The sequence below is a fragment of the Chiloscyllium punctatum genome, chromosome 5 (genome assembly GCF_047496795.1).
Source record: "Chiloscyllium punctatum isolate Juve2018m chromosome 5, sChiPun1.3, whole genome shotgun sequence".
NCBI lineage: Eukaryota > Metazoa > Chordata > Chondrichthyes > Orectolobiformes > Hemiscylliidae > Chiloscyllium > Chiloscyllium punctatum.
The window spans coordinates 7454205-7475764 of record NC_092743.1 but is presented as its reverse complement, the minus strand read 5'-3'; the positions used below and the strand labels follow the sequence as shown (position 1 = coordinate 7475764).

The following is a 21560-nucleotide window of genomic DNA, read 5'->3' as shown; positions in this document are numbered from 1 at the left end:
ATGGAGGATTCATAACTTGTAATGTTCCTCTAATGAGGCATACCAGAAGAACTTTAAACTAAACAGGGCAGTCATTTTGTTGGGGGTGTGTCATAGACACTCAGTCAGTCAGGCAAAGACAGAAGGATGCATATTAGATTAGAATAGATTCCCGACAGTGTGGAAACAGGCCCTTTGGCCCCACACTGACCCTCCGAAGAGTAACCCACTCCCCTCTGACTAATGCACCTAACACTATGGGCAAGTTAGCTGGAATTATTGACAGTGCTTTGCCCAGAGGACCACTGAAGATATAACCTAGTAGGGTGATGAAACATCTGGAAATGAACCTTCCAGCTCGGCAAGCAAACCTACACCCAAATTTGACTGAATTTATCAAATACTGTGCACAGTCCTGGTCCCCACGCAATAGGAAGGATGTGATTGCATTGGAGAGGATGCAGAGGAGATTCACCAGGGTAGGAATGATTCAGTGGTCTGCTACACCCAGCCCTTATTCTCTGGAACTGGGTGTCAGCCTGGTGCTGGCTGCTTTGTAATGCCCAACACAGCCGAGCTCTGTTATCGACAATGAGAGCTTACTCCTCCTCAATGTCTTCATTCTCCTCATCAGATGACAGCTCTTGCTCCCGCAGCTACCACACCGTCTCATTGTGCGCTCTGATGGTGCACAGTTACAGTGCACCAGGGCGATGTGGCGCATTCTGTCCTGGAGAATTCCCCGCAGACCTGTCCATACTTACATCAGCCCCAGTGCCTGCTCCATATCATCCCTGGCATGTGTACCATCTTGGCGAAGGTATCACTCTGGCTGAGGGACTGACACATCCCAATAAAAAGGGAGAACCTGCTGAACTCTGACCTTCTCCCCATCCCAGACTCACCTCGATCATTCAACTTTTCATCGTACTCAGGCCAGTCCATCATCATACCCCCATGATCTACAGCACAGTGATGGTCCCCTTGTCTCATAGCACCCTTGGAAATTTTTCCTTTGTTCAGTGTTCCCCTCTCTTTAAGTTCATGTCCCTACTTTCTGTATCACTGAGATGGCAATGTTAGATTTACAAGCACCACTGCACAGGGCAAACCACTATTGACCAACATTTGATGCAGAAGCACGTTACTCTGTGTGCATTCCAAACAGATAACGCAATGATCAGGAATGAAACCTGGATGGAGTTTTTGGAGCACAGCTCATGGTGGATACCATCAGCATTGAGCTCTGTCTGAGACTAAGCTCTCTCCCCCTCCCCCACACTGCCTCCATGACTCTATTTATCTCTCACTAACAGTTATTTCCATCCAGCTTCCCCCGCCACCAAGTGGAGAACGACCACAATGAACTTCTAACTCTCCCCCTTGAACGTTGCCATTATATCTTATTGATGCCAACTCTGTTTCTCTATGCCCAAGGTGGTGGTCATTGCCAATAAGCCCCCATCCTGTAGCTTACCATGACCCCATTAACACATGGAGCACCAGGATTGTATTGGCCTGTGAACTCTGACTGGGTTCAGTAGGCAGCCACTGGGCGTGACTGACCCAGTCCCTGTCCGATGTCTTTACAGCCCCCTGGCTGGTGATATACAATTCCCCCTGACTGCTACTGATGCTGACACCACAGCAGTGACCTCTGCCCAGACTGTAGTCAGACAGAACCCCACCTGACCATCAGTGTCCCCAGTGGATGAGGGATCACAGCCAAACCCTTGGACTGTGCGCGGAATGAGCCCCCCGCTGGAACTAATGACAGACCTGCTGGAACTTGCAGGGGGTGGTGGTCCCATGTATCTGCTGCCCTTGTCCTTCGAGGTAGAAGTGGTCGTGGGTTTGGAAGGTGCTGTCTGAGGATCTTTGGTGAATTTCTGCAGGGCATCGTGTAGATGGTACACACTGCTGCTACTGAGCATCGGGGGTGGATGTTTGTGGATGTGGTGCCAATCAAATGGTTTGCTCTGTCCTGGATGGTTTCAAGCTTCCTGAGTGTTGTTGGAGCTGCCCCCATCCAGGCAAGTGGGGAGTATTCCATCGCCCTCCTGACTTGTGTCTTGTCGATGGGGCTTTTAATAACCAGAGCTGTATCTGTTTCCTCAGGATGTCCAACGTGAAAATATGAACGCATGAGGATGAAATGCCACAATGTGTGAAGGCCATGCCAAGAGGAAGATGCTGTTATAAAGATTCAGCTAAAGACATGAACCTGAGACATATCTTTTTGTCCATTTTGTCATTTGGAGTGGCTGGGCTGTTACTCATCATGTACTTCCATGTGTGGATTGAAGAGCAGCCTGTAGGTGAGTCAAAGATGCTTTGGTCTTTTGACTTTGTTTTCACAGAAAGTGCAACCAAACCTGGGGAGGACGGACCCCTCCTGTTTAGAAAGGTTTGAGCAGCTGAGCCCCATGAATATGTGGGGAGAGGTGGAAAGTTTTAAGGGGGATACACACGGCAAGTACTTCACGCAAAGGGTGGGTGGGTGGATGTCTGGAACGCATTGCCAGCAGAGGTGGTAGAGGCAGGCACGGTAGATTCATTTAAGCTGCGTCTGGATAGATGCATGGAGTAGGTGGGGAGTAGAGGAACACAGATGCTTAGGAATTGGGCGACAGGTTTAGACAGTACATTTGGATCAGCTCAGGCTTGAAGGGCTGAAGGGCCTGTTCCTGGGCTGTAAATTTTCTTTGTTCTTTACCTTCTAGGCAATTAGGGACAGGCAATAAACGTTGGTCCAGTCAGTGTCAATGACACCTTTGTCCCATGAATGAATAACGTGATCAGTTTTATGTCATTAATTAAATGCCTACTTTGCCAATTGCTAAAGGATTGACACATTTCGTGGAAACATTTGTCTTACAATCATCAGAACAATTCACAAGAATACCGACATATAGGGGATCATTGCGTACTGTATGAGAAGAGATTGCTAACAGGTTGGCAAGTGGTCTCTGATTAGCTGACATGTTTCCATGGATACTGCGCCAGTTACTGAATGAATTTAAGTCATGCATCTTAACTCTGGTTGGTCAACACATTTGCCTGGGAAATGAACCTGAGAATCGCTGTTGTCTATTTTGTAGAGTTGATATTGGTGCAGTGTATGTGCATATTCTTTCTGTCTGTAAAGGGCAGGATGCTGTGTATTAATATGTACAGTTTGATACATGGGGGTGAGCCACACAGCAAACCCAGTGAACTATCTTAAATTGGTTGTGACTGTGTCATTCTTCATACACTCAGGATTATTTAGCTTACAGTGGCTCAGTGGTTAGCACGGCTGCCTCACAGCGGCAGGGACCCAGGTTCAATTCCAGCCTCAGTCTGTGTGGAGTTTGCACATTCTCTCCATGTCTGCGTGGGTTTCCTCTGGGTGTTCTGATTTCCCCCCACAGCCCAAAGATGTGCAGGTTAGGTAGATTAGCCATGCTAAATTACCCGTAGTGTCCAGGGATGTGTAGGCTAGGTGGGTTAGCCTTGGGAAATGCAAGGTTACAGAGATAGGGTAGGGGGATGGGTCTAAGTGAAATGTTCTTCGGAGGGTTGGTATAAATTCGATGGGTCAGGTAGCCTGCTTCTACACTGTAGGGATTCTATGGATTGTTACTCTCAACCATCAGTCAGGATCTAAAGTTATATCTCTCCCTCTCACACCTGCCTTCAGCTATGGACTTGTCTCTGACTTGCTAAAATGATGGTCTTGTCAGTGATGCCTTTTATAAAATTCATATATGGGCAGCACTGGCTGAGTCAGCACTTATTGCCCAGAGGACAGTTCAGAGTCAACCACTTTGCTGTGGGTCTGGAGTCAGATGTCGACCAGGCCAGGTAAGGATGGTAGATTTCCTACCCTGAAGGATATTAGTGAAACACTGGTTTTTACTGCTATCTGTAATGGTTACCGCTAGGCCAACATTTTTAATTTCAAAAACTGCTGAAAAAGCTCACCTGTGAAGAGAAATCAGTGTTAATATTTCAGGTCCAGTGACCCTTTCTCAGGATCTGTTTCTGATTTACAGCACCTACAGTTCTTTCAATTTCTTTATTAGATTCCCTACAGTGTGGAAACAGGCCCTTCAGCCCAACCAGTCCATGCTGACCCTCCGCAGAGTAACCCACACAGACCCATTTCCCTCTGACTAATGCACCTAACACTATGGACAATTGAGCATAGCCAATCCACCTAACCTGCACATCTTTGGACTGTGGGAGGAAACCGGAGCACCTGGAGGAAACAGGGAGAACGTGCAAACTCCACACAGACAGTCACCCGAGGCTGGAATCGAACCTGGGACTCTGGTGTTGTGAGGCAGCAGTGCTAACTACTGAGCCATTGTGCTGCCCCATTTTGTATTTTTATTCAGTTTAAACTTTGATTATTGACTAAGTCATGCTCCTAGAGTCCCACCCTGGGGTGAGAGCCCAGTCATGTTCCCTCTACACCACTGCCTCCCCATGCCTGAGTAAGGAAGGGGGTTTAGTGCTGTGGGTAAATGCTGCAGGAATATGAAGATATGGAAACATAAAAATAGTAGGAGCCAAGAGTAGGCCATTCAGCCCTTCGACCCTGCTTTGCCTTTCAGTGTGATCATGACTAATCATCCCACTCAGTCCCCTCAGCTTTCTCCCCCATGCGCTTTGATCCCGTTAGTTCTAGTTCTAACTCCTTCTCGAAAATATGCAATGTTCTGATCTCAACCACCTTCTGCGGCAGAGTATAAAACCGGTTCAATAATGTTTCAGCAGGCTTTTTATGGAATCAAATGAGGTTGGTCCTACAGTTCTGGATGCAATGCATATTGCTGGAGTCTGTTTATTGTGAAAAGTCTCGTTGCTATGTTTCCATCTGAGTAATAAACGAGCAGGAAGCCTGCTGGAGCTGGGGTAGCTTTCTGTGGTATTCATTTCCTGATGGCTGGAGAGAGAAATCCATACCAGCCAGGTTCTGAAGGCTTCTGTAAACTGTGGGACATAGAAAATACCTTTTTTATGACCCTCACGCACTTTGACTTTTCCCCTGGTATGATGACCATGACCCCCAAGTTGGTAAATATAATGTCAAAGCCTGAGCAGTGAAATCACTTCTTCCATTTTCTCTGGAGGAAGGAACAGTTGAAATAATTGCTTCATGGTTTATGAGCCAAGAGCTCTGCACTGAATCTCACTGGTGATTACCTTTTTATTCATAGAGGTGGAATGTTATTGGAGAGTTATAACTCTCTAATGTTTATGGAGGTTCCGAACATTTAAAACAAAGAACGTTAATTCTAAAACATTTCTCACAATCTCAGGACGTCATAGGGGTTTATAACACAGGTTCCTAACACCCTCTGGGTGAATACATCTTTCCCACATCCCGTCTAAACCTCCTGCCCCCTTAATTTAAATCTATTCCCCCTGGTTATTGATCCCAGCATCTGTCTGTCCTGTGTCCCTTATTATTTTATCCATCTCAGTCATGACCCCGCTCAGTCCCCTCTGCTCCAAGGAAAGCAACCCCAGTCTGTCCAATCTCTCTTCATCATCGAGACTCTCCAGCCCAGGCACCATCCTGGTAAAGCTCCCTCTGCACCCTCACCCAGTTCTATCACATCCCTCCTAGAATGTGGATTCCAGAACTGTACACAATACTCACGCTGTGGCCTTATCAATGTTTTATATAGTTCCAGCATCACCTCCCTGCTCTTCAACTCTATGCCTTGGCTAATAAAGGCAAGTATCCCATATGCCTTTTTTACCTACATGTTCCACTACCGCAAGGGACTGGTGTACGTGCACATCAAGGTCCCTCTGATCCTCAGCGCTTCCCAGGATCCTCCCGTTCATCATGTATTCACCCTGCCCATTGGATGTCTCAAATCTCTTTAGTCACTGTTGTAATGGAGGAAACATGGCAGCCAATCAGTGCACAGCAAGATCCCACACACTCAAAGCAATGTGACATCGACCAGACCAGACCAGTGATGCTGATTGAGCGATGCCAAGCCCTTCTTCCAGAGAGTGCTGTCGCCCTGAAAAGTCAGCTGACGATTCATTTTCTGGGTTGAAGCTGTGAGAACAGTCCCTCTGACAGTGCAGCACACCCTCCATGCTGCACTCAGAGAGACTTGACCCTGAAATTTTCCAAATTAGGTGCAAGTTTGCTCTAGCCCAAAACCTCTTGGATATTTTTCTGTTAAATGTTGACCAGCGATAATTCAGCATGATAATTATTCACACAAAACAAACCAGCCTGACATCACATAACAACTGCTTCATCACAAAGAAATTCAATGTAAGTTTAAGATGGTTGTCACAGGCTGTGGGTGACACTGGCTATGCCCAGTATTTAATGCTCCTCCTAACTGCCCTTGAGGAGGTGGTGGTGAGCTCCCTTCTTGAACCATTGGTATCAATCTAGTACAGCTGCACACGCATTGCTTCCCAGAAGCAGAAGAGCTCTATAGAGATATTTCTGAAGACATAAGATGACTTCCACAATTCCCCTCTTTCCCTCTCCCTTGCTGTGGACAAACACCTCCAAGATTTCCCTCCAAGCCACGCACCATACTGACTTGGAAATATCTCACCCCCTCCTTCAATGTCAATGGGTTAAAATCCTAGAATTCCTTCCCTGACAGCATTGTGATGTCCCACCACTAAAACTGGGTGCAGCAGTTCAAGAGAGTAGCTCACTGTCACCTTCTGAGGGGGCAATTATGGATGGGTAATAAATGAAGACCCAGCCAGCAACACCCACATCCCATGAGTGAATAAAAAAAAAGGGACATTCTGCCTCCTCACTGTAGTGATTGGCACCAGTTGGGTCTTATTGACGATGAGATCCCTCACTGGGGTTGTTAACATGGGCCAGTCAGGGAGCCCTGGCTGACAGATATAAACAGGGGATTTAGAATCTCCTCACTTCGGGGACTGACTCCGAGCTGGCTGGTCACAGTAAATAAAGGGTGACTTGGTGACAGGATACCAGCCTCTATTTCACACACAAAGAACAGCCTCAACAAAATCTGTCTTCCCTCAAACCACGCGTTTTATATCAAGAACAATTCTTTCTGTGTACTTCCCTGTACAAAGCACAGAGTGAAATCACTGTTGCTGGAGTTTCCCGATTAAGTTACAAGTATCAAGTTACATTTACCAGAAATGTTCTAAATTGTCTTTTATATTTAACCAACCATTGGTGGAGAAGTTCCAGAATTAGCTCAGTCCTCATGAATTCAAACAGCAAAGGCAGTAACTGTGCAGGTTCACTGCTCTGTCAGTTTCTCTCTCTCTCTCTCTCTCTCTCTCTCTCTCTCCTGCACTGATCTCACCATGTGCTTCCTTTGCCTGTTCCTCTCCCTTTTAAAACTGCTGTTGTTTTGATTTTTTTTTTCTCCAAAGTTCCAAAACAATGCAACAGCATATAAAATAGTAATTGCTTCTCCTGGAATTTAAGGGAATCACCTCCAACACCTAAAATATCTCAAAGACAGAGCAGCTGTTACAGCCAGAAATTTTTCCTGTCTTCCATCTTGAGCCTCTTGCTGAGATATTTGTATCATCGATAGTCACAGGTGAGGTGCCGGAAGACTGGAGGTTGGCAAACATGGTGCCACTGTTTAAGAAGGGCGGTAAAGACAAGCCAGGGAACTGTAGACCAGTGAGCCTGACCTCGGTGGTGGGCAAGTTGTTGGAGGGAATCCTGAGGGACAGGATGTGCATGTATTTGGAAAGGCAAGGACCAATTAGAGATAGTTAACATGGCTTTGTATTTGGGAAATCATGTCGCACAAACTTGATTGAATTTTTTGAAGAAGTAAAAAAGGAGGATTGATGAGGGCAGGGTGGTAGACGTGATCTAAATGGACTTCAGTAAGGCATTCGACAAGGTTCCCCATGGGACACTAGTTAGCAAGGTTAGATCTCATGGAATACAGGGAGAACTAGCCATTTGGATACAGAACTGGCTCAAAGATCGAAGACAGAGAGTGGTGGTGGAGGGTTGTTTTTCAGACTGGAGGCCTGTGGCCAGTGGAGTGCCACAAGGATCAGTGCTGGATCCACATCTTTTTGTCATGTATGTTGGATGTGAGCATAAGATGTACAGTTAGTAAGTTTGCAGATGACACCAAAATTCCAGGTGTAGTGGACACCAAAGAAGTTTACTTCAGATTACAACAGGATCTGGATCAGATGGGCCAATGGGCTGAGGAGTAGCAGATGGAGTTTAATTCAGATAAATGTGAGGTGCTGCATTTTGGGAAAGCAAATCTTAGCAGGACTTATACACTTAACGGTGAGGTCCTAGGGAGTGTTGCTGAACAAAGAGAACTTGGAGTGCAGGTTCATAGCTCCTTGAAAGTGGAGTCGCAGGTAGATAGGATAGTGAAGGTGGTGTTTGGTATGCTTTCCTTTATTGGTCAGAGTATTGAGTACAGGAGTTGGGAGGTCATGTTGCAGCTGTACAGGACATTGGTTAGGCCACTGTTGGAATATTGCATGCAATTCTGGTCTCATTCCTATTGGAAAGATGTTGTGAAACTTGAAAGGGTTTGGAAAATATTTACTAGGATGTTGCCAGGGTTGGAAAGTTTGAGCTATAGAGAGATGTTGACAGGCTGGGGCTGTTTCCCTGGAGCGTCAGAGACTGAGGGGGTGACCTTATAGAGGTTTACAAAATTATGAGGGACATGGATAGGGTAAATAGACAAAGTCTTTTCCCTGGAGTTGGGGTGTCCAGAACTAGAGGGCATAGTTTAGGGTGAGAGGAGAAAGATATAAAAGAGACCTAAGGGGCAACTTTATCGCACAGAGGGTGGTATGTGTATGAAATGAGGAAATGGTGGAGGCTGGTACAATTACAACATTTAAGAGGCATTTGGATGGGTATATGAATAGGAAGGGTTTGGAGGGATATGGGCTGGGTGCTGGCAGGTGGGACTAGATTGGGTTGGGATATCTGGTCGGCATGGATGGGTTGGACCGAAGGGTCTATTTCCCTGCTGTACATCTCTATGACTCTATGACTCTATGATGCCAAGTCCTAATAAATTATTTAGAACAAGGGACCAAGTGTGTTCTGTTGGGGCTCAGACACCTGAGGTCATGGGCTGAGGGCCCAAGTTGGAAGTAGTACCATATAAACATATAAACAAGGGACTGGTATTGGCCACTCTGCCCTTTGAGTCTGCCCCACCATTCAATACGATTGTGGCTGACCTGATTTTAACCTCAACCCTACATTCCTACATATCTGAAATTAAAGTGGAGCCAAATGTAGTGACTTATACACTGTATTTTCATAACTATAAGTGACAATAAATTGCTATTCTATTCTATTCATTCCCCGACAATCTTTCATTCCCTTGGTTATCAGGAATCCAAGTGCTCTGTCTTAAAATTACTTAACGATTCTGCATCGTTTGCCTTTTGAGGAAGAGAATTCCAAAGACTCTCAAGCCTCTGAGGGAAAAGAAAATATTTCCACATCTCTATTTTAAATGGACAACCCCCTTATTTTCAAACAGTGGCCCTCTAGTCTGAGATTATCCACATCTTTTCCTCATCCACCCAGTCAACTTCCCTCAGGATCTTATGATTAAGTCATCCCAAACTCCAGGCGATACAGGCCCAGCCTTTTCTCATAAGCCATTATACTCATATGTTCTTTACAGTGCAGATGAAGGCCATTCTATCCATCGTGTCTGCATTGATCATCAAAGAGCATCCCACCCAGACTCAACCCCACAACTGCCATGGCTAATCCACCTAGCCTGCACCTCCTTGGACCCTTTGGAACAATTTGGCAAGGCCAATCCACCCAACCCGCACATCTTTGGACTGTAAGAAGAAATCAGAGCACCCGGAAGAAACCCATAAAGACATGGGGAGAATGTGCAAGCTCTGCATAGGCGGTTGCCCAAGGCTGGACTCGAACCAAGACCCCTGGAGCTGTGAACCACAATGCCATCCTTCCAGGTGCCAGTTGAGTAAACTTTCTCTGCACTAACACCCTTCTTATAAATACAGTGAGCAGTGCTGTACACCAGATGTGTGCTCACCAATGCATAGCCTCCCAACTCGTGCAGTCAATTCCTCTCACAATAAATAACTGTCTATCCAATTTCCCGATTCATTTCCTGCAGGCTCACCTTCTACAATGAACTTTAATGTCCACACCCAATGACGTGTGACATAGATTAGATTTGTATTTCTCTGAGTAACAAAGTTTAATTAGATTGAGGCCTTCAAGAAGATTAAAAGTGGTGGCTAGGTAGCAGTTAGACAGAAACTAACACCCCCCCCCCCCAGGGTGGTGGCAGGGTGGGATGGGAGGTAGGAGTGGTGTGGATGGGAGCTAGTGCACAACAAGGGAATGGGACAGAACATCCCTGCAGCTTTGGAGGCTGAGGGTGACCTTATGAAGGTTTTTTAAAATCATGAGGGGCATGGATAGGGTGAATTGACAAGGTCTGTTTCCTGGGGTGGGGGAGTCCAGAACTAGTGGGCATAGGTTTAGGGTGAGAGGGGAAAGATATAAAAGAGACCTAAGGGGCAACGTTTTCACACAGAGGGTGGTACGTGTATGGAATGAGCTTCCAGAGGAAGTGGTGGAGGCTGGTACAGTTACAACATTTAAGAGGCATTTGGGTGGGTATATGAATAGGAAGGGTTTGGAGGGATATGGGCCAAGTGCTGGCAAATGGGAGTAGGTCAGATTGGGATGTCTAGTTGGCATGGACGGGTTGGGCTGAAGGATCTCTTGCCGTGCTGTATGACTGCATGCCTCTACTGCTTTCTCCATCTGTCCTGCCACTTTCAATGACCCAAGACTCTCTGCTTCTGTACCCACTAAAAAACCTAAATATCTATATCCATGAAATTTGGCTAACCCTCATACAAGGCTTAGTGTATGTCAAGGGCATTGTACGTTCAGTAACTAAAGTATCGCTTCTGTTTTTGAATAAATCATTTCAAGTTGAAGCCTTGAAAGTGAGAAGGAGTTGGATGTTCTCTCTCTGCTGGCCCAGACACATGGGCTGAATGGCCACCATCCATCCTGTAAATTTCTATCACACCACAAGGTCTGCAGACGATGAGGGAACAGTGTGTTTGGATTCTTCTCCTGCCTGACTCACTTGTGCGCTTAGCATCGCTGCTGCCTGGGGCTGCTTTTAATCTTGGGACCTCAGCTTGCTTTTTGGAAAGAGACTGGAAAATCCTTTCCCAGCTCCGGATGTGAAACAGTTGTTTGAGGATTAAAGGCAGGAAGATGATGAAAGGAGCAGGCGATTGCAGTCTGCGAGGTGTCAGGAAGCGGCTGGCCCTGAGGTGCAGCCCCAGGCTCCAGGTACAGAGGGAAATCTCAGGTTCACACCGACCAGGTAGACAATGTCTCCTACAGGTCCAAGTGGCTGTAACGACAGGGTCAATCATTTCAGGAAGGATCAATAACCTCCTTTGTGTCCTAGAGCTGAATTTGTTACAACTATAATACCTGCCTTTCTATAATATCCTGGTAAATACTATCAGTTACTGATAAATAGTGTTAGCTACTGGTAAGCAATATTCATTACTGGTATATAGTTACTTTGAATATTGCCAGACTAAATTGACTCAGGTGTATAATATATATATGGAGGCCATTCAGCCCACTGAGTCTGTTTTAGCTGTTTTGAAGAACAATACACTTATTCCCATCCATTCCACACATCCCCACAATATTTTCTACTTCACAAATTCAAGTCTTCACGCGCTCATTCCACTGTTTGCACTCAGTCTTCTTGTCTGAGAGAATGAAAATAGTTCGCATCCTCACAGGTGCTTCTTCGCCAGCTGTTCAACTAGAGATTCCCACCTGACCATTGGGATGGTGCATTTTATCGCAGAGGCTTTGAGGATATCCCCGAATCTGTACCCTATTGACCATTCAGGCTCTTGCGCTTATTCCATTCCAACTCTCTACAATTTTACACACGTGTCTTATGAGGAGAGATTGAGCAGTTTAGGTCGATGCTCCTATGAGTTTAGAAGAATGAGAGGAGATCAAATGGAATTCTGTAGGGTTCTAAAGGGGATTGACACAGTAAACATGGAGAGGGTGTTTCTTCATGTGGGGTAATCTGGAATGAGAGGGATAAGGCGGGGCAGATTTATAACAGAGATGGGGAGGGATTATTCCTCTCAAAGGGTCATGAATCTGTGGGATTCACTGCCCCAAGAGTGGGGGCGGCGGGGGGGGGGATGCTGGGACACTGAGTAAATTTAAGGAGGGGATAGACAGATCTTTAAATTAGTAAGGGCTTGGAGGGTTAAGGGGAGTTGAGGCCGAGATGAGATCAACCATGATCGTAGTAAATGGCTTGAGGGGGCTGAATGGCCTACTTCATCAGTTCTTATTTAAAATCCATTAAATACACAAATGAAACAAAATTCAGATCTAATTCACAGTCTAGAAGACATATCATTACAAGTACTTTTTGTTGCTATTTGCAAAGTCCCAACAAGTTATCAACCCCTCCACCAACTCCCTCACACTAGACTAATGCACTGGTCCACAGAACTGAGCAGAATACCATCAGTATAAGTCTGGTTTCCCCCACCCTATCCAACAGGGAATTCCATATCCTGAACACTTGTGGCAAAAAGCTGTTCTTCATGCTTACTTTCATACAGTAATGTGTGTATAACATGGACTTTGTACGTTCAGTGACAAAGGAACTGCTGCAAATTTTGAAAAAATCATTTCAGTAAAGAAATTCAGTGGTTATGAACATACAGACAAACACAGAAAATTGGGAGCAGGACTAGGGAACTGACTCCCCAAAGTCTGTCCACCATCTACAAGGCACAAGTCAGGAGTGTGATGGAATACTCCCCACTTGCCTGGATGGGGGCAGCTCCAACAACACTCAGGAAACTTGACACCATCCAGGACAAAGCAGCTGCTTAATTGACACCACATCCACAAACATCTACTCCCGCCATCACTGACAGTTGTAGCAGTGTGTACCAAAGATCCTCAGACAGTACCTTCCAAACCTGTAACATCTACCACAGAATCACAGACTTATTATAGCACAGAAGGAGGCCATTCAGCCAGTTATACCTATGCTGACTCTCCAAACAAGCATCATTATCTTGTGCCAATCTCCTGCCTTGTCCCTATTTCCCTTCACATTATTTCTGTCCAAAAAATCACCCAAAGCTCCTCTTGAAAGCCTCAATTGAACCTGCTTCCAGTGCAGTGCTGGTGTCCCTATCTCTGAGCCAGGAGACCTGGGTTCAAGTCCTAACGGTTGCAGAGGTGTTTAACATTTAATCAGCCTGCCCCACATTCACAGACAGTGCATTCCACACGCTAAGTATACACTGAGTGAGAAAGTGTTTTTCACCCATCACCCTCACTTTGTTTGTACATTACTTTAAATCAAAACGGTGAGTTTTTTTTATTTTACAAGCAGGAACACCTTCCCTATATCTGCTGTATCCAGTCCCCCCATCATTTTGAAAACCCTGGTCAGATTTCCTTGCAGCCTTCTCCTCTCTAAGGGAAAACGGCCCTAATACTCCATCCATACTCTCCCCCCACTCCATCCATACTCTCCCCCCACTCCATCCATACCTCCCCCCACTCCATCCATACCTCCCCCCACTCCATCCATACCTCCCCCCACTCCATCCATACTCTCCCCCAACTCCATCCATACCTCCCCCCACTCCATCCATACTCTCCCCCCACTCCATCCATACCTCCCCCCACTCCATCCATACTCTCCCCCCACTCCATCCATACTCTCCCCCCACTCCATCCATACTCTCCCCCCACTCCATCCATACTCTCCCCCCACTCCATCCATACTCTCCCCCCACTCCATCCATACCTCCCCCCACTCCATCCATACTCTCCCCCCACTCCATCCATACTCTCCCCCCACTCCATCCATACTCTCCCCCCACTCCATCCATACCTCCCCCCACTCCATCCATACTCTCCCCCCACTCCATCCATACTCTCCCCCCACTCCATCCATACCTCCCCCCACTCCATCCATACTCTCCCCCCACTCCATCCATACTCTCCCCCTACTCCATCCATACTCTCCCCCCACTCCATCCATACTCTCCCCCCACTCCATCCATACCTCCCCCCACTCCATCCATACCTCCCCCCACTCCATCCATACTCTCCCCCCACTCCATCCATACTCTCCCCCGACTCCATCCATACTCTCCCCCCACTCCATCCATACCTCCCCCCACTCCATCCATACTCTCCCCCCACTCCATCCATACTCTCCCCCCACTCCATCCATACTCTCCCCCCACTCCATCCATACTCTCCCCCCACTCCATCCATACCTCCCCCCACTCCATCCATACTCTCCCCCCACTCCATCCATACTCTCCCCCCACTCCATCCATACCTCCCCCCACTCCATCCATACTCTCCCCCCACTCCATCCATACTCTCCCCCCACTCCATCCATACTCTCCCCCCACTCCATCCATACCTCCCCCCACTCCATCCATACCTCCCCCCACTCCATCCATACTCTCCCCCCACTCCATCCATACCTCCCCCCACTCCATCCATACTCTCCCCCCACTCCATCCATACTCTCCGCCCACTCCATCCATACCTCCCCCCACTCCATCCATACTCTCCCCCCACTCCATCCATACTCTCCCCCCACTCCATCCATACTCTCCCCCCACTCCATCCATACCTCCCCCCACTCCATCCATACCTCCCCCCACTCCATCCATACTCTCCCCCCACTCCATCCATACTCTCCCCCGACTCCATCCATACTCTCCCCCCACTCCATCCATACCTCCCCCCACTCCATCCATACTCTCCCCCCACTCCATCCATACCTCCCCCCACTCCATCCATACTCTCCCCCCACTCCATCCATACTCTCCCCCCACTCCATCCATACCCCCCCTACTCCGTCCATACCCCCCACTCCGTCCAAACCCCCCCCACTCCGTCCGTACCCCCCCTACTCCGTCCGTACCCCCCCACTCCGTCCGTACCCCCCCACTCCGTCCGTACCCCCCCACTCCGTCCAAACCCCCCCACTCCGTCCGTACCCCCCTACTCCGTCCGTACCCCCTACTCCGTCCATATTCCCACACCGTCCATAAACCGTCCCCCTCCATCCGTACCCTCCCTACTCCGTCCTTACACTCCCCACTCCGTCTGTACCCCCCTACTCCATCCATACCATCCCTACTCCGTCCATAATCCCCCATACTCCGTCCGTACCCCCCATTCTCAGTCCGTACCCTCCCTACTCCGTCAGTACCCCCCCCACTCTGTCTGTACCCCCTAACACAGTCTGTAACCTCCCCACTCCGTCCGTACCCTCCCTACTCCGTCAGTACCCCCCCCACTCTGTCTGTACCCCCTAACACAGTCTGTAACCTCCCCACTCCGTCCGTACCCTCCCTACTCCGTCAGTACCCCCCCCACTCTGTCTGTACCCCCTAACACAGTCTGTAACCTCCCCACTCCGTCCGTACCCTCCCTACTCCGTCAGTACCCCCCCCACTCTGTCTGTACCCCCTAACACAGTCTGTAACCTCCCTACTCCGTCCGTACCCTCCCTACACTGTCCGTACCCTCCCTACTCTGTCCGTACCCTCCCTACACCGTCCGTACACCCCCCTACTCCGTCTGTACCCCCCCTACCCCGTCCGTATCCCCCTATACCGTCCATACCCCCCTTCTCCATCAATACCCCCCTACTCCATCCGTACTGCCTTACACTGTCCATGCACCCCTGCACAGTCCATAACCCCCTACTCTGCCCATACCCCCCTTACACCATCCATACCGCCCCTACTCCGTCCATATCGCCCCTACTCTGTCCATACACCCCCCACACCGTCCATACCCCCCAACTCTGTCCGTACCCCCCCTACACCGTCCGTACACCCACTACTCTGTCCATACCTCCCCACACCGTCCATACCCCCGTACATCGTCCATACCTCCCCACACCATCCATACCCCCGTACATCGTCCATACCTCCCCACACCATCCATACCCCCGTACATCGTCCATACCTCCCCACACCATCCATACCCCCGTACATCGTCCATACCTCCCCACACCATCCATACCCCCGTACATCGTCCATACCTCCCCACACCATCCATACCCCCGTACATCGTCCATACCTCCCCACACCATCCATACCCCCGTACATCGTCCATACCTCCCCACACCATCCATACCCCCGTACATCGTCCATACCTCCCCACACCGTCCATACCCCCGTACATCGTCCATACCCCCGTACATCGTCCATACCTCCCCACACCATCCATACCCCCGTACATCGTCCATACCCCCCTACACCATCCATATCCCCTACACCGTCCATTCCCCCCCCACTCCATCCATACCCCCCTACACGGTCCATACCCCCCCACACCGTCTATACCCCCCCACACCGTCCATACCCCCCACTCCATCCATACCCCCTACATCGCCCATACCCCCCCACACCGTCTATATCCCCCACTCCGTCAATACCCCCTACTCTGTCTATACCCCCCTTTCCTGTCCATACGCCCCCTACTCCGTCCATACTGCCCCTACTCTGTCCCTATACCCCCTACACCATCCATACCTGTGCCACATCGCCAATACCGCCCTACACCGTCCATACCCCCTACTATGTCCATACCGCCCCTACTCCATCCATACCGTGCCACATCGTCCATACCGCCCTACACCGTCCATACCCCCCCCTACACTGTCCATACCCCCTACTCCGTCCATAAACTCTCTACACCGTCCATAGGTCCCTACTCCGTCCATACCCCCCTACACCATCCATACAACCCCTACTCCGTCCATACCCCCCCACTCCATCCATACCCCCCTACATTGTCCATACCCCCCCTACACCGTCCATACCCCCTACACCGTCCATACGCCCCCCCCCCACTCCGTCCATACCCCCTACACGGTCCATACCGCCCCTACACTGTCCATACCATCCCAAATTGTCCATACCCACGACACCATCCATACGCCCCCCCCACTCTGTCGATACCCCCCTACACCATCCATACTGCCCCTACACCGTCTATATCCCCCCATTCTGTCCATACCCCCTTCCCTGTCCATACGCCCCCCCACTCCGTCCATACCCCCTACACGGTCCATACCGCCCCTACACTGTCCATACCCTCCCAAACCGTCCATACCCACGACACCATCCATACGCTCCCCACTCCGTCAATACCCCCCTACACCATCCATACTGCCCCTACACCATCTATATCCCCCCATTCTGTCCATACCCCCCTTCCCTGTCCATATGCCCCCTACTCCGTCCATACACCACCTACAGCGTCCATACCCCCCCTTCCCTGTCCATACCCCCCACACTCCGTCCATACCCACCTACTCCGTTCATACCCCCAACACCGTCCGTACCCTCCCCCACTCCGTCTGTACCCCCCCTACTCTGTCTGTACCCTCCCCACTCCATCCTTACCCACCCTACTCTGTCCGAAACCCCCCACTCAGTCCGTAGCCTCCCCTCTCCGTCCGTACCCTCCCCACTCCATCTGTAGCCCCCCATTCTGTCCGTATCCCCCCTACTCCATCCGTACCCCCCTACTCTGTCCGTAACCCCCCTATTCCGTCCGTACCCTCCCTACTCCGTCTGTACCTCCCTACACCGTCTGTACCCTCCCTAATCTGTCGGTACCCCCCCCCCCACTCCATACGTACCCCTCTACTCTGTCCGTACCCTCCCCACTCCGTCAGTACCCCCCCACTCCATCCGTACCCCCACTACTCCATCTGTACCCCCCCAACTCCGTCCATACCCCACCTACTCCATCTGTACCCTCCCTACTCCGTCCATACACCCCCGTACTCCGTCCGTACACCCCCTACTCTGTCCATACCCTCCCCACTCGTCCGTAACCCCACTACTCCCTGAGGTAACAGTGGCTGAAGGACCTGAACTTATGGGAATTTATATTTGCCAGGAATTGGTGTTGGAGAGACTGTTAGGTCTGAAGGTTGATAAGTCCCCGGGGCCTGATTGTCTACATCCCAGGGTACTGAAGGAGGTGGCTCGGGAAATCATGGATGAGTTGGTGATTATTTTCCAGAGTTTGATAGATTCGGGGTCGGTTCCTGAGGATTGGAGGGTGGCTAATGTTATACCACTTTTTAAGAAAGGTGGGAGAGAGAAAGCAGGAAATTATAGACCAGTTAGTCTAACCTCAGTGGTGGGAAAGATGCTGGAGTCTATTATAAAGGATGAAATTACAGCACATCTGGATAGTAGTAACAGGATAGGACAGAGTCAGCATGGATTTATGAAGGGGAAATAATGCTTGACTAATCTTCTGGAATTTTTTGAGAATGTAACTCTGAAGATGGACGAGGGAGATCCAGTAGATGTAGTGTACCTGGACCTTCAGAAAGCTTTTGATAAAGTCCCACATAGGAGGTTAGTGAGCAAAGTTAGGGCGCATGGTATTGGGGGAAAAGTACTAACTTGGATTGAAAGTTGGTTGTCTGATTGGAAACAAAGATTAGTGATAAACAGCTCCATTTCGGAATGGCAGGCAGTGACCACTGGGATACCGCAGGGATCAGTGCTGTGACCGCCACTTTTTATAATATATGTTAATGATATAGAAGATGGTATTAGTAATGACATTAGCAAATTTGCTGATGATACTAAGCTGGGTGGCAGGGTGAAATGTGATGAGGATGTTAGGAGATCACAGGGTGACCTGGACAAGTTAGGTAAGTGGTCAGATGCATGGCAGATGCAGTTTAATGTGGATAAATGTATGGTTATCCATTTTGGTGACAAGAACAGGAAGGCAGATTACTACGGGGTAAAAACAATGACTGCAGATGCTGAAAACCAAATACTGGATTAGTGGTGCTGGAAGAGCACAGCAGTTCAGGCAGCATCCAACGAGCAGCGAAATCGACGTTTCGGGCAAAAGCCCTTCATCAGGAATAAAAGGCCTCAATGGAATCAATTTAGATAAAGGGGCAGTACAGAGAGATCTGGGTGTTCTTGTACACCAGTCAATGAAGGTAAACATGCAGGTACAGCAGGTAGTGAAGAAGGCTAATAGCAAGCTGGCCTTCATAACAAGAGGGATTGAGTATAGAAGCAAAGAGGTGCTTCTGCAGCTGTACAGGGCCCTGGTGAGACCACACCTGGAGTACTGTGTGCAGTTCTGGTCTCCAAATTTGAGGAAAGACATTCTGGCTATTGAGGGAGTGCAACGTAGGTTCACAAGGTCAATTCCTGGAATGGCGGGATTACCTTACACTGAAAGACTGGAGCGACTGGGCTTGTATACCCTTGAGTTTAGAAGACTGAGAGGGGATCTGATTGAGACATATAAGATTATGAAAGGATTGGACACTCTGGCAGCAGGAAACATGTTTCCGTTGATGGGGGAGTGCCGAACCAGAGGACACAGCTTAAAAATACAGGGTAGACCATTTAGGACAGAGATGAGGAGAAACTTCTTCACCCAGAGAGTGGTGGCTGTGTGGAATGCTCTGCCCCAGAGGGCAGTGGAGGCCCAGTCTCTGGATTCATTTAAGAAAGAGTTGGATAGAGCTCTCAAGGATTGTGGAATCAAGGGGTATGGAGATAAGGCAGGAAGAGGATACTGATTAAGGATGATCAGCCATGATCATATTGAATGGCGGTGCAGGCTCGAAGAGCAGAATGGCCTACTCCTGCATCTATTGTCTACTCCGTCCGTACCCTCCCCACTCCGTCCGTAACCCCCCAACTCCGTCTGTAACCCCCCTACTCCGTCCGTAACCCCCCAACTCCGTCTGTAACCCCCCTACTCCGTCCGTAACCCCCCAACTTCGTCCGTAACCCCCTTACTCCGTTCGTACCCCTCCTACTCCGTCCTTTCCCCCACCTACTCCGTCCGTACCTCCATACATCGTCTGTACCCTCCCTATTCCATCCGTAGCACCCCCACTCCTTCTGTACCCCCCTACTCCGTCGTACCCCCCTTCTCTGTCCGTATGCCCCCTACTCCATCCATACCCTCCGTACTCCGTCTGTACCCACCCCGTCCATACCCCCCTCCCCTGTCCATAGGCCCCCGACTCTGTCCGTGCCCCTCCACTTCGTCCGTACCCTCCACACTCCGTCCGTACCCCCCCCACTCCGTCCCTACCCTCCGTACTCTGTCCGTACCTCCATACTCCATCCGCATCCCCCCACTCTGTCCGTACCCTCCCTACTCCATCCACACCCTCCCTACACCGTCCGTACCCTTCCTACTCCGTCCATACCCTTCCTACTCTGTCCGTATCCCCTACTCCATCCGTACCCTCCATCATCGGTCTGTACCCCCCCACTCCGTCCGTACCTCCCTACACCGTCCGTACCCTCCCTACACCGTCCGTACCTCCCTACACCGTCCGTACCCTCCCTACACCGTCCGTACCCTCCCTACACCGTCCGTACCCTCCCTACACCGTCCGTACCCTTCCTACACCGTCCGTACCCTCCCTACACCGTCCGTACCCTCCCTACACCGTCCGTACCCTCCCTACACCGTCCGTACCCTCCCTACACCGTCCGTACCCTTCCTACACCGTCCGTACCCTCCCTACACCGTCCGTACCCTTCCTACACCGTCCGTACCCTCCCTACACCGTCCGTACCCTTCCTACACCGTCCATACCCTCCCTACACCGTCCGTACCCTCCCTACACCGTCCGTACCTCCCTACACCGTCCGTACCCTTCCTACACCGTCCGTACCCTCCCTACACCGTCCGTACCTCCCTACACCGTCCGTACCCTCCCTACACCGTCCGTACCCTCCCTACACCGTCCGTACCCTCCCTACACCGTCCGTACCTCCCTACACCGTCCGTACCCTTCCTACACCGTCCGTACCCTTCCTACACCGTCCGTACCTCCCTACACCGTCCGTACCCTTCCTACACCGTCCGTACCCTCCCTACACCGTCCGTACCCTCCCTACACCGTCCGTACCCTTCCTACACCGTCCATACCCTCCCTACACCGTCCGTACCCTCCCTACACCGTCCGTACCCTCCCTACACCGTCCGTACCCTTCCTACACCGTCCGTACCTCCCTACACCGTCCGTACCCTCCCTACACCGTCCGTACCCTCCCTACACCGTCCGTACCTCCCTACACCGTCCGTACCCTCCCTACACCGTCCGTACCCTCCCTACACCGTCCGTACCTCCCTACACCGTCCGTACCTCCCTACACCGTCCGTACCCTTCCTACACCGTCCGTACCCTCCCTACACCGTCCGTACCCTTCCTACACCGTCCGTACCTCCCTACACCGTCCGTACCCTTCCTACACCGTCCGTACCTCCCTACACCGTCCGTACCCTCCCTACACCGTCCGTACCCTTCCTACACCGTCCGTACCCTCCCTACACCGTCCGTACCCTTCCTACACCGTCCGTACCTCCCTACACCGTCCGTACCCTTCCTACACCGTCCGTACCTCCCTACACCGTCCGTACCCTCCCTACACCGTCCGTACCC

General features: G+C 50.1%; 1 protein-coding gene across 5 annotated transcripts in view; it reads left to right on the top strand.

The window, feature by feature from the left end:
- LOC140476859 (carbohydrate sulfotransferase 9-like) overlaps positions 1 to 21560 on the top strand; it is a 151920-nt gene that overhangs the window by 79185 nt on the left and 51175 nt on the right. For all 5 annotated transcript variants that reach the window (XM_072569730.1, XM_072569726.1, XM_072569729.1 and 2 more), the window contains one exon: positions 2098 to 2297. In XM_072569730.1, the coding sequence (XP_072425831.1) occupies positions 2135 to 2297 (163 nt within the window). In that variant the 5' untranslated portion in view covers positions 2098 to 2134. The remainder of the gene's footprint in view (positions 1 to 2097; positions 2298 to 21560) is intronic.